Source organism: Priapulus caudatus, unplaced genomic scaffold, assembly GCF_000485595.1.
Source record: "Priapulus caudatus unplaced genomic scaffold, Priapulus_caudatus-5.0.1 Scaffold400, whole genome shotgun sequence".
Lineage (NCBI taxonomy): Eukaryota > Metazoa > Priapulida > Priapulimorpha > Priapulimorphida > Priapulidae > Priapulus > Priapulus caudatus.
Genome location: NW_014577461.1, coordinates 36,024 through 49,605, shown reverse-complemented (window position 1 = coordinate 49,605; position 13,582 = coordinate 36,024). Strand labels below are relative to the sequence as shown.

The following is a 13,582-nucleotide window of genomic DNA, read 5'->3' as shown; positions in this document are numbered from 1 at the left end:
TACTACACGCGCTTGAAGAATCTATAGAATCTCATCCATGGATTCCCATGGATAGGCTACGATCACGTAACATTACTGTTATTAGAATTTACTATTCATGTTAAAAAAAATTATATATATTAATTAATTAATAGTATTAATATATAATATATATATTAATATAATATATACTAAGTATATATATAATGATAATTATATTATAAATCCACATTAACAATTTAATTATATGCGAGATTCGGGATAGCGGTGTGGAAGCAGCAGGGATTGCTTTGTGTGTTTGTTTTGCAGAAAGCGCTGTGGATGATGTTCCTACAGAGCTGTGATGAGTTACACACGCGCGACCTCATCCGAAGCCAGACTACAGCTACGGCCAAGTTCAAATCGTTGCGCTGAAGCAGGAACCTCGGCCAAGGCCGAGTTAAAGCATGAGTGAGTACCGCGTGAGCGCACGACGCTAGCCCGCCGCACCAACGTGACCACAGGCGTGCACGCAACGCATGCGCCGCATGCTGTTGTCTTCTTCTGTTATTTATCTGTTGCCTTGCATCTATTTCTTAGCGTTACATTTAGATGCCAAATTGTAATCGCGCATTCACATGACCACGGTGCCTGATTCTTACGTGGCAGCTTGTTGCATCACGCGCGGCCATCTTAGATACATGTAATGTTAAAGAGAGGCCAAGATAAAAAACAAACAGATTGGACGATCTTCAGCCGCTACGGTTTGTCACTGGTGACTTTCCGCGGTCACACTTCGCGTCGTCGTAACCTTTTGTGTTGCCACCACGCTCGTCATGTAACGCAGTCACCCGTGTTTCGTGCACTCACGGTGGCCCCGCGGGCGCGCGTGTTGACGTCATCCCCCTTCCTTCCACGCCTATTCGCTGTCGTTAAGTTTTCGGCGTCGTTGCCCAATATCACTGATCTATTACATAACTCAGTGTTGCAGTGATCTAGTTATTCAGCTCATTTATTCATCAGTATTTATTTCAATCGAGTTAATTCAGTCATTTACTTCATTCAGTCCTTATTTCAATCAGTTATTCATCAAGGGATTCAGGTGATGCAGCGTGTGAGTGATATAGGGGATCCACGTGTTCCCATGTCTGCTCGGCAGAGAGAAGGACAGCCGGGATCTGAACCCTAGAGCGCAGTCGGCGCTGAGAGGTGCTAGCCGCGGATGCAGCTGCAGCAGGAGCAGACCCCGTGCGTACGATGTCCGCAACAAAGCCGTCTCGTCGACAAGCTCGTCTACATATCGAGTTCTGGTGAAGTTGAACAAAGTACGGTAGTAATTACACCGGCCACCGGCGCACAACATTCGTGTAACGTGTGATGATCAACTATCGCTCGTTGGCGGGCCGAGGACTGCTTTCATTGATCATTCAATCAAACCCATTCGCCTAATTAAGAGAGAGAGAGAGAGAGAGAGAGAGAGAGAGAGAGAGAGAGAGAGAGAGAGAGAGAGAGCGAGAGATAGAAAGCGAGAGAGTGAGAAAGATAGAAAGCGAGAGAGAGAGAGAACGATCTCTAGCCAATCTATGTTGCGATAAGACGTTCCAAAAACAATGATTATCAACGAAGGGTCCGGCAAGGCAGTGCAAAGAAGCAATCCAAAATTGACATTTTGGCGCGCGCGCGTGTGAAACTATAGATATCATGCGCTCATCGTGTAGTGTAAGATATCTATGAGGAAAATCACGTGCATATCGAGGGAGTTGAAACCGTATCAGAAGGGGGAGTGGGCGTGTCTTGCTCACGCGGATGGGTGGACTCGAAGCTCATCAGCTATTGGTGAATAATCCCACAGCTAGATGACATCATCGTACATGCGGAAGGGGAGTGAGCGCATGTGTTTCACCATCTCACCATATCACTAACACACATTGCGCAAAGAAGGGAGTGAGTGCACCTGTGTGCGTGTGTGTGTGTGTGTGTGTGTGTGCGCGCGCGCGTGTGCGTGCGTGCGTGCGTGTGTGTGTGCGTACGTGCGTGCGTGCGTGCGTGTGTGTGTGCGCCCGCGCATGTGTGTACTGTATGTGTATGTGTGTGCGTGTGCGCGCGAGCGTGCGAGCGTGTGCGTGCGCCTCGCCACTTTACCACCACTAACAGGCTGCTGTATTATTACACAGATTTAAGACCATGGCCGACAACGTCGCACAGTCGGCTGCCCAGGGTCACTACACGCCAGCCGACGAAGCCGCGCTCGAGAAGAAAGCGCGGGCCATTGCCGAGTGTTACCTCGACTCGCTGGTCCACCCTAGAGTGCAGGTGAGAACACAGATGAACCTAGAGTACAGGTGAAAACAGAGATTGCCTAGAGTACAGGTGATGACAGACATGTGCCTAGAGTACTGGTGAGGAAACACACCGACATCACAGCTAATCTCTCCTCTAACAGTACTACTCGCTCTTGCTATCAGTTCGTTAGAAGTGACAACGCCTCGCCTCACACCGCGAATATTTTCCCTCCTTACACAAGGTGAACATTTCTACCGACATGGCGGATGGCATATTGGACGCATTGAATAGTGGGATGGTGGACAGAGGCCTTTTCCACGTTGCCACCATGAGCATATTTACCGTGCTCGTGTACGAATGGAAAAAGTAAGGCGAGAAATATTCGAGACGCAGCGATTTTGTAAAAAGCAGACTTTTGTATCTAGTCTACCGTAGGCGCGGGAAGGATTTAACTAACTACCGTATGTACATTCGTATTGAGATAGAGAGCCGTATAAGCTACACGATTTATCAGTCAATGATCAAATGAGTGAGTGAATCAAAGGCTATGCATTAGTGAATGCATGAATTCATGAATAAACAAACAGGCAAACAAACGGATGAATGAACGGCAAATTAGTGAATAAATAAATGAATGAGCGAACGAACGAACAAACGATCGAACGGAATGAACGATCTATCAAACCAACGATCGAATGAATGAACGAGATTAAATGAATTAAGTATTCGATGTCATCGTCGTTCTAAATCGATGTTAATAAATATCGATGCTATACGCAGTAAATGTTACACTGTGCGTAAAAAAATAATACTATGTATGTCTTCTGTGGAGATTCTGCCGGCATAGGTTTTCGCCTGCATCTGCTGCCGGTGACGGAGGCTGCGAGAAGAAGAAATTGCTCACCCCGCACCCGTCATTCATCGCACCCGACTATCTGCGTATGGACATCAACAGCTACCAGAAACAGCTTTCCCAACACGGTTAGTACACAGCGTCAGGCATTTGCTCATTAATTTCACCTAACCGGCTACTTTCAATTTTTACTCTTTTTTTGCTCAATCGTTTCCCCAATCGAATAACTGCCTCTGCTGCTAACGTGCCTCCTGACCTGGATTATACGGCTAAAATGAAAAATTACGTGGAAATGACACCTATGACGACGCGATGTAGAGGTGATAGCCCACCGGGGGGCGACAACAGCGTGCCATCATAAGCACCGTAGTCGGGGCATACAGAAAGCGCGGCCATAACCTCTCTCTGTGTTCGTCGCCAATTTCCAGAAGACGATCCACCCAGGTTGAGCTTCTCGCTCACCAGAGGGCTCCGTAAGCTAATCCCGCTGCCGAAGGAGTTTGACGGTGGCGACCCTCCGCTGCAACACACATCGCGCATGTCGATGACGACCCAAGATCGGCACGCGTTCGCTCCCGCTAACCCCGGCCGGGCCCCGTCCACCCTAATCAACCACAGTCGGGCCCCGTCCACCCTCATCAACCACAGTCGGGCCCCGTCTACGATGAGGGGACGGCGAATGTCGTACGACAGACGAGGATTGGATGCTGCGTGGGAGGATGATGCGAGCAAGCAAGGGCGTGACCACGACGTACGCAGCGGGGAGAGGCTTCCTGTGCTGCCCTAGCACCTATACCAGCACCGAGCAGAATTACACAGAGAAGACAGATAGGAGAAATCGGAAAAAAAGAGAGAAAGAGAAGGGGGAAGCGAGAGAAAGAGAAAGAGAGAGAGAGAGAGAGAGAGAGAGAGAGAGAGAGAGGAGGGATAAGTGGGAGGGAGGGTGAGACAGGGAAGGAATGAGGGAGAGAGTGAGAGTTAAAGTGAGAGAGGGGGAGGAGGGAGACAATGAGTGGTAGAGCGATAGATAGTGAGGGGAGGGAACAAGAGGGGGAGGAGGAAGAGGAGAAGCGAGAGTGCGAGAGAGCTAACAGAGCGTTACAGGTCCCCTTCATCTGGCACATGCAGGGACTGACAGATGTTTGAACGGGGCCATCTACCATCTGCAGCTTCTACACTCTTCGGCACTTCTGTACACGTACTAACTGAACCGATTATCTTATAATTCAACGCAAAATGAAATACGAGTCAATAAAAAGACCAAATGTAAACCGATTATGATATATAACAACGTATTCTCCACTTCACAATAGACAACTGACCGTTTATTGTCGAAAGTTATACCAGATGCCATAAATATGCCACCATTAGGAGTGACATGTTTTTGGAAGATATATCTTTATAATGTATCCATCGTTATAAGAGACGTGTATAATTGTGATTCAATTTGTTTCAACTATTGTTTTTAGAATGAATTAGGAAATTAGTTGCTACCTTCGCTTTTATGCTATCACGGGTGAATAATGATATATAATGATATATGATATGGTATGTGTCATTATTAACCCTTGATGCTATCCACCACACCTTTGCAACTAATTGATTTACCAATAAAAGATTACTTGGTAAAAATGAATATGACAATAACTATTTGGAATTCCAAAGAAACAATAAATGACACCTTCTAGGATATCGGACAGTTCTTGTCACTTGAGAACTTAAAATTACTGACTATAATTTACTATCACGCTAGAACAAACAACTCAAATATGTACCGCCTTATGTTTAGCAAAAATAAATAAAATAATGAGAGGCAAAACCTTCGAATCTTAATTTACAAACATCTTTAATTGTAACAATCAAATGAGTTCCAAACAGACTTCGATTTCAGTTGCCTCGTCTCACTGCAAGATATTTAACATGCACGTAAACCGGTATTGGTAACCACGGGTAAAACCTCGCGCGGCTGCTGTTCGAAGCTGTTGCTGCTATTGAATAGCGATAAGCTAAACAACGAGAAATCACAGCAGCTCGTAATTTTTTCCGTGACACAGTTCAACTGTAACAGAATAATCCAGGTGACAGTGTAAACACGCACTGTAAGTTTGGTGCAGAAAACGGACCGAATAAAGGTGCTCAAGACATGACTATAATACGAGGTTAGGTAATAGTAGAACTATTAGGTGTCTAGAAACTTCCTCTGCGCTAGCAGGAAGTAGTGATTCCTAGCTTAGTAAAGAAGTAAATTGCATTAGTTATGTTGCTAACCTTAAGAGGTCTAACAGAAGGTATGTTAGTCAACACACCCATTGCACTGCTAGCTAGTTCATATGTTTACTAACAACATAAATGGCTTCACGTACAGGATATCGTTACAGTCACTCCTGTGACGCAAGGCTAAATGCACCTGGATTAACATGAGGAACAGTTTCCTTGTGTATTTAGGAAATAGCAATAGAAAAGCAGAAGTAGTTTTAGAAACACCAATGGTAAATAGGAATTTAGCGAACAGAGGTCTGGTTACAAACAAGTAACAATGCTCATGTTACCACATCTTTGCTGTGGGACAAAGCCATGAGGACCATTCAGGTGTTACAATGATTGTCATACAGATATTGGGATTTCAGGTACCGAAATTACCATAAATTTAAGTTTGTTTAAAAATGGTTTGTCCTATCCATCGCACACAGCCATGACCTTTAGCACTGACCTTCATGCTTGAACTTGCAATGTATTTGTAACGCGTTTCAAATATGTATGATGTAAGTGATACGAATAACTCTCTATTAACAATTTGTTCACATTTGAATTTTAGTCGCTAGAGCTTTACATGCTGCATTTCCGAACTGACTTTGGTTATAAAACTGTTTGGCAGAAAACTAGATGTAGGTGTTCGAGTGCACATTTTTTGTCCTCTATCTTGCTGTCCATGCGTGTTACGCGCTGACACGTTTCGGTAACCACTCCAGCCACGTCGGCGGTAAACATGATTCCAACTGTGAACTACTATTTTCAGTTATTAAAATGCTGTATTCAATTATTCATGTTACACTTTTATAACAAGACATAACGGCAAGTCCTTTGCCTCTTATATATTGCCTCAATATTGCAAGCAGTCCATGCATACTCTTCACTTTAAAATACTACCAATAATCCTGGAGTGTAAAATCAAGCTCACATGTTACCTCCCAGAGATACACGCCCGGTACTGCTCATATGTTACACATGTCCTGCTTCATTAGAAGGGCTGTGTAATCTCTTTTCCCACAGGAAGCGCACGATGGATCATTTGATTTCAGCGGCTTCCTTTGTGTTCAGGTTCACGCAACATGGACTGTTGTCAAGAAATTTATGCAACTTACAAACTATACAACATTCATAATGCCGAGGTCCAACTCTACATGAGTACAACATCAGTTACCACCCAGCTCATTACCCCGCCCCCATTGGTATCCACCTCCTCCTCCTCCTCCGCCACCTCCTCCTCCTCCTGCCTGCGCTCTTCTGGATGCAGGTGCCACTCCAAAGCCACTGACTGTACCGCGTTCATTTGGAAAGTAGTTGTACCTGCAAACAGAGGATCCTCATTATCATGTCAAACAAAAGTTCAACCTCAACATAAATACCATTTCCCATGTTCTACATCCGTGGCGCAAACAGACAAACGCCGACGTCGACGCAGACGTTTTTGCCGAAGCTTCAAAAGAAGTAGACATTTCATTTCTACTGGCTTATTTGGTAGATGCGTCATTACATTATTAGGCCACCCTTAAAAAATTGTTTGTTTCCCCTTTACCTACTCGCCTCTCAGGGTACCGAGTAGGTAGGTAGGTGAAAAATCTTTTTTATTTTGTTTTGACAAGATGTGTGTATGTCTATTGTATATTCTGTTTTGTGTATATGTTTTTGCGACAAATTTGATTTTTTTTTGTGGAGAAACGAAATAATTTTTGTTTTGTTTTAATCGGCCAATAAAATGTGTCGAGTAGTGGCGTTTTGGCGAGTCGGTCGGTAAAGGGGAAACAAGCGATATTTTATCTTAGGCCCAACAGTCTGCTACTCACAGTATCTGTGGTGTGCTGAGGAGCCGTCGGCCACCAAAGTCCTGTGGGTACTTGAACATGAGGAAGAAGTAGAGATGTCCGACAAGGATGCCAAGGACGTCCGTGAAACCTCTGCACGAAGAAAACCCACCTCAGAGAATAGCGTCGGCAGTCGCCTCCGTGGTTATGTTACATTACGATATATGTGAATGGAAGGCCTGGACTATCTCTACACGATACAAATGCTCTGCACCAATCCTAACTGAATCGCTCGGTGTCGTCAAGCGATAAATTTAGCGATGAACATCGTAGAGTTGGGTTCTGTTCTGATATTTGTGGGGGATTCCTTGTGCAGGAGATAATGGTGACCTTACATGCACTAAAGCTCACACCATGACACTCTTCTACTGTGCTAAGTGCATGATGTTCTATATTTTTAACGTGATATTTGCATATTTAGTTGCCCTTCAGCCACGGAAACTTACCCGCCTCTGATGATCATGTTGAAAGCTAGCAAGACCCATGGAAGGTACATCGCCTGTCAGTAAAAAAACAGATGTAAATTGCAAGCAGTATTTCTTAGAGATCATCTTCTGATGCTTACAATCAATATATTATTACCTGAGACTTTTCTTATATACTTGAACCACCAAAGCAAAGTTGTCATCAAGGGTACTTAACCAAGTTTTACAAACAGAGGAATAGGCAAGCAAGATACAGTAGTCATACAGAAAAATATCTTCATGTAAGAAGAGCCCCTCTCGGTAAACATTGTGAACACTAGCGCCATCGACAATAAGATTTAGAATTACCTTGAACTGTGTGCCAAACCAGAACTGGACAATCTGATCTCTATTTAGCTGACACCAGACGTAGAGCACAGAAAGTATCATCAGATCCATGAGAAGCTGTAAACGAACATTTCCAAATGATTAAGTCTAAGGCTACTTGCATACTGCTATAGTCAAACCAGTAAATAACCGCCACCCAAGGGAAATAACAGGGGGTTTATGTACACTCGGTTATTCCACAGGAGTTTCACTGTATAACTGCTATTCAATGGAATAAACTTAAGTGACGCTCATAGGGTCTATGTCACCCAGGGTACTGCCGGAACGTACCCTGGGTACGGTCCGGTATACCGGAACGTACCCTGGTAACTATCTGATATGGTTAGGGTTAGGGTTAGGGAGTAGGCATAGGCGACTCCCTAGACTCGATAGTGGAGTAGGCGAAGTATACGGTCCGGCATATTAGATAGTACCAGGGTACGTTTCGGTATACCGGACCGTACCCAGGGTACGTTCCGGCAGTACCCTGGGGGACATAGACCCTCTCAGCTTAAGTGACCTTTACAGATAGGTGGTCGTTCTACATATATAGCATTTTTTTAACTATATTATATGACATTTTCATCATAACAGCACAGTGCAATAGTAACTTGTAGATGCTTCATAATGATAAATTGCCAGTAGGATCTAAATATATAATAATATGATGTTTGCACTCACCATTATTTCAGCTAAGAAACCAATGATCTACAACAATAAATCAAGGACCAAACCACATCATCAAATGCTTCTAAACGTATCAGTTCCTGTCTTCCATTTCAGTTATGCACTATAGGCTAGCATCTAGACTCTAGAGTAATTGACTTTGTTTTTCTCTCGTCTCTGTATATTTTTTAAAGGATACGACCAAGCTAAGCCAGCAGAAGCCCAGCATGAACAGGTAGTCAGCCGGCCTTCCAAAAAACGTGCCTAAAATTGCAGACAGTGAAGAACTATTTAGTGCAACCCTAGAGACAAGGAACAGCATGCTGCATGTCTCCATTCCTGTGACCCTGAGCAAAATCCCATTTCCTTGCCAATGACATGAAATGTCACGAATGGTAACAACACTCACAGCCATGTTATGCAACCAGAGACTCACAATAATTTATGAAGGATACATATTTACAACTTCTATAAAAGTTTTTGTCATTAATTCTGCTTTTAAAACTTTGGATTACATAAATAGTCCATAAAACATCACCTCTAGTTTATAAACTGTTAGTTCTATGTATATATATATATTATATATCTATATCTATAATATAATAGTAGAAAGAGCCGAAGTGTCGTTTTCCGTATCTCCTCCGAAACCGTGCCACGTGTCCTCACGCGAATCGAGCTGGGGCACTTTCTGGGCGTCCCAAATACATTCCGCTACGTTAGAACGCGATTTTTCGATCGTAACGTGACTTTTGGAGGCAATTTTCTAACAAGGTTAATTTGCGTGAAGAAACTTTGGCATTCATCAGATTTTTTAGGATCGCCAAATTTTAGGATCGCCAAATCCGCATGCGCACACACGCACACACCAAAGCCATTGCGGCTGCAATGTATAAACAACCAAGCACTGCCGCGCACAGCTGTGAGGTGAAAATTTAAAGGGAGAGTTTACTCTAGGTTCTAGGGTTATTTTAGGTTATAACGAGACTTGGAAAAACCTGGCATCAAAAATTTCAAGTGGATCATACTCGGAGATACCTTGAGAAAGGTGAGAATCCCCCAGGAAAATCAATAAGACCACACATTTACGAAAAAATCAAGCAAATAGACAAAACTAGGCATAATAAAAAAATCATGGATTGGAACGTCAGAACTACACATGGCTTAAAGTATTTCTACAGCAACATTGATACGCTCTCCAACAAAAAATCTGAAATTCTTGCCATGGTTGATGTAACTTCTCCTGATATTATAGGTCTGGCCGAAATAAAATCTAAAAATACAGATGGCAACTTATTAGCGCTCACTGAGCTAGTAATCCCAGGATACGAATGCTGGCCTGATATCATTGGTAACCCGGGCAGAGGTGTAGTCATGTGGACGAAATGCAGTCTGGACGTTACACAGATCGATGGTCCAATCAAGGTGCACGACAGCATCCTATGCGAAATCCGTCTCCGCAACAAAGACAAGCTCTTGGTAGGCTGCATATACCGCTCCCCTAACAGCAGCACCGAGCATAATGACAAAGTCTGTCAGCTAATCAAGTGGGCATCTTCCCTAAACTACTCGCATATGGTCCTGGCTGGAGACTTCAATTTTCGAGAAATTTGTTGGAACTCTAACAGATGTAGAGCCAGTAAATCATCCAGCTTCGAAATTTTTATAAGGAATAAATGACATGATCTAACACACACTGTAGACGAGCTACACGACTACAGACTCCTGGCAAACACCTACACAAATAGATCTATAATATCAAATAACCCAACATGATAAGACATCGACTGTCTCTCCACCCCATCGTCGTAGTCACATGCATCACTGCTCTTAACATCAACGTGTCGTTGAGTTTAACCGACAGTCGGCCCGCCACGAAAAACGTAATCAATATACCATAATGAATTACGATGGCTTCTCAGGCCAGTTGTACAACAACAGTGTGGAAATTAACCCACAGAGCTCCCCACTCGCCGATAATCTGACTACGAACTGTAACCGAAGTATTTAACGAAGGTAGTTTAAATTCATATCGACCACAAACAGTGAGGGACGAATACAAGTAGGAGAGCGTGTGGAGGAGTAAAGAACAGATATAACTGTCTAAATCAAAAAATCGAGCTTCAGACATTTCGGCTAAAAATCTGGGCGAAGGGGTAGAAGAATACTACAAACTACGCAACAATCAAGTGTCCGCCTAATTAGATCTGCTGAGAGGACCTTGCGGAGAAAAAAGTTGCGATGCGAATACCAAATCCAATTTCGCTAGAACAACTTCTTCAACATTTGGCGAACAGCAAGATGAAAGCAAAAAATACAATACGATAGCTGAAAACTAAAGAGACAAAAATGCCATCATCTTATTTAGAAAAAGCCCGTACTGAAATGTAATACTTGGCTAGCGATATTTACTATGGAGGAGTACTTTCATAATATGCCAGTAATTAATCAACATGACAAGACAGCCCCGATGTCCACATAGATGTTACGATGTGGCCAAAGTCGTTAAACAGCACTAGATGCAAACACACACCAGGTCAATAACATCCATTCCTCGCATCCTAAAGACGCTAGCAGAGGTGATTGCCCCAGTGCCGGTTCACCCAGTAATTTTAACGAGATCAATCGACTCGGGAGCGAAGTCCTCATATGTCGGCACGTATGGCCACACGTCCGCCAATATTTTAAGAAAGGGAGCAAACAAGCTGCCTAGAAATTACAGGCCGGTGAGCCGACCTGCATTTTATTGCAAACTGTTGGAAGGAATGATCACGCGAAGTCGATCATCAATCATGATGGACTGCCGCAGACCTACTCGCAGCTGAGCAATACGCGCGTTCAGAAAAGCCGATTCATGCAGCCTCTTCAGATGGATGGTTGTTTTGGAGAATGGTACTGATCATTGGAGAGAAAGAGAAGCCCATAGGATATTGGTATACTTTGACTTTCAGCAAAGGCGTTTGACAAACGGTGCCACACGAATGCACAACGCAGTAAGTTATGATCTCTGGCGGGATCAGAGGACGTAACACACTTTGCTGGGGATATAAAAAATACGCCTTAGCAACAGAGAACAGAGGGTGATAAATGCGTGAGGTTTGCCACACCAGATTACCGGAGTAACAAGTGGCGTGCCCCAATGGCAGGTCGGTGTACTCGCGCCAGCCACTATTTATTTATATCATAAATGAGTCTTCCAGGGTGGCGATACCCTAACAAAATGCCGCCTCACCTTCCTGCTCGACGACGACAAAACTATTATGGCCAAAGCTAGCTAGCGTAGAAGCGTGTCAAAACATTCAAGAAGATGGGGATAGGTGTAAAGGAAAAATGGCCGGCTACATTGGCAGATGAAATTGCCATCCTATAAAATGGTAAGAGTACTTCAGACTAGGAACAGTCACGCTGACTATAGCTACAAAATGGAGGGGAAGCAAACACTAGTGTCGGTTCTGGATATTCGTTGAGCAACAGCAGGATCTCTTATTATCACAGCAAACGCCTCACCTTGAAGACCATATAAATACGAAAGTGGTGCGCAGCAAGGGCATAGCGGCTAATCGATGCGCACCTCTCCATTACATGTCACAAAAAGATATATTTAGGATTACTGTTCAAATCCCTGTAAGAGCCATATGAATACGGTGCGTATAACACTAGTGTTACCTGCGCCCATTATCAGACGAGCACTGCGGGTCCTCCACTAAGAGAAATCGAGAGCGGAGGGTACAACGAGCAATGCCACCATAACAGAATACCCGGCCTTGTTACGAAAATCTGTTCGTGGTATGATGAAAGCTACGCGCTGTTAATAATTACCATCACTTTTATACAGAAGAAGACGCGTGCGGTGTACATGATTGAGGTCTGGAAAGCGATTACATGGAAATATACGCGGACGAGCCAATTACGTGGCTCTAAAATTACGACAGCTCCAACACCACTCAAGGTCGTCAGATACAATGAGCTTAAACTGTATTAAACGACAAGTAGATCATACACTCAAAAAGAAATCATTTAGCTTTAGAACCTGTTCCTCAGCGATTGAACTCCCCTGACTCGTAAGAAATTGTGTATATCCAAAAACGATAAATGAATGTCAAAAACAAATTGACAGGCACTGGGTCCACCTGCAATATGACTACCTGTAAGCTAGGTCACATAGTTATTGACTGTAATGAATCTGATCACATGATGCTGTTGAGTACAATGGAAATTTACCTTCGCAACGTATACTCTAGATATCGAAGCTACACAATTACGCACGGACAATACCCAATTTAGAATCAGTCTGTAACAGTCGCGAGGGACTAATGTAACAAAATGGTGAGTTTGAGTGCTATTAATTAGACCGGATACAGCCAGCCCTCGGGCCTATTCCGTAAACCGCTATTCTATTCTATGTTATTTGAAGATTCATGCGGTTGACGTCTTGCCAAATTTTCTTTGGAAATTTTGCGAAAAATACAGGTAATTCGAGGAGCAGTGCTCTGGAATGAACTATAACTTAGTAATGTATGGCCAGAATTTTCAGGGAGTCACACGGACTCAGGACTGCATATGATATAATCTAGGGAGTATTGGCGACTCCAGACTCCGTTAAATTTCGCACCTGAACATTGCCTTCATGAGTTAATACTGACATAGTACCAATGATGAAGGGCATTCTATCAGTTTCAATCATTATTTGTTTATAATTTATACAGAAAACAGCTTAATCGTTGCTACGCCGCCATTAGCAAGATTCCCAATGCTCAATGAGAATCGGTTGACTGCCGTTCGGAGTATTCCGTTCCGTGACAGATTGTGGTTCATACTCTGTCTATTGCCACTACGTGGCTTGGCGTCGGATAGGCATCCTGAACCCATATTGGCATGCTCTCGTTTGCGCGAACTTTCTTGTAGCAGGTTTCAGGGTGTGGGCACAAAACAGAACCATGAACATTAAGCCT

At 43.6% G+C, this 13,582-nt stretch overlaps 2 protein-coding genes across 2 annotated transcripts in view; one reads left to right on the top strand and one right to left on the bottom strand.

Annotated features, from left to right (window-relative positions):
* Positions 1-2,142: 2,142 nt before the first annotated feature.
* Positions 2,143-3,943, top strand: LOC106809957. The gene is made up of 4 exons (XM_014813199.1): positions 2,143-2,271; positions 2,483-2,607; positions 3,074-3,222; positions 3,523-3,943. The coding sequence occupies exons 1-4, from the start codon at positions 2,143-2,145 to the stop codon at positions 3,879-3,881; spliced, it is 762 nt and encodes a 253-aa protein (XP_014668685.1). The 3' UTR covers positions 3,882-3,943.
* Positions 3,944-4,392: 449 nt separating this feature from the next.
* The window catches only part of LOC106809969 (derlin-1-like), a 17,757-nt gene continuing 8,567 nt past the window's right edge, over positions 4,393-13,582 (bottom strand). The window contains exons 3-8 of the mRNA XM_014813209.1: positions 8,833-8,897; positions 8,649-8,675; positions 7,950-8,045; positions 7,623-7,675; positions 7,159-7,269; positions 4,393-6,661 (exon numbers count right to left, since the gene is read on the bottom strand). Of these exons, the coding sequence (XP_014668695.1) occupies positions 6,508-6,661; positions 7,159-7,269; positions 7,623-7,675; positions 7,950-8,045; positions 8,649-8,675; positions 8,833-8,897 (506 nt within the window). The 3' untranslated portion in view covers positions 4,393-6,507. The remainder of the gene's footprint in view (positions 6,662-7,158; positions 7,270-7,622; positions 7,676-7,949; positions 8,046-8,648; positions 8,676-8,832; positions 8,898-13,582) is intronic.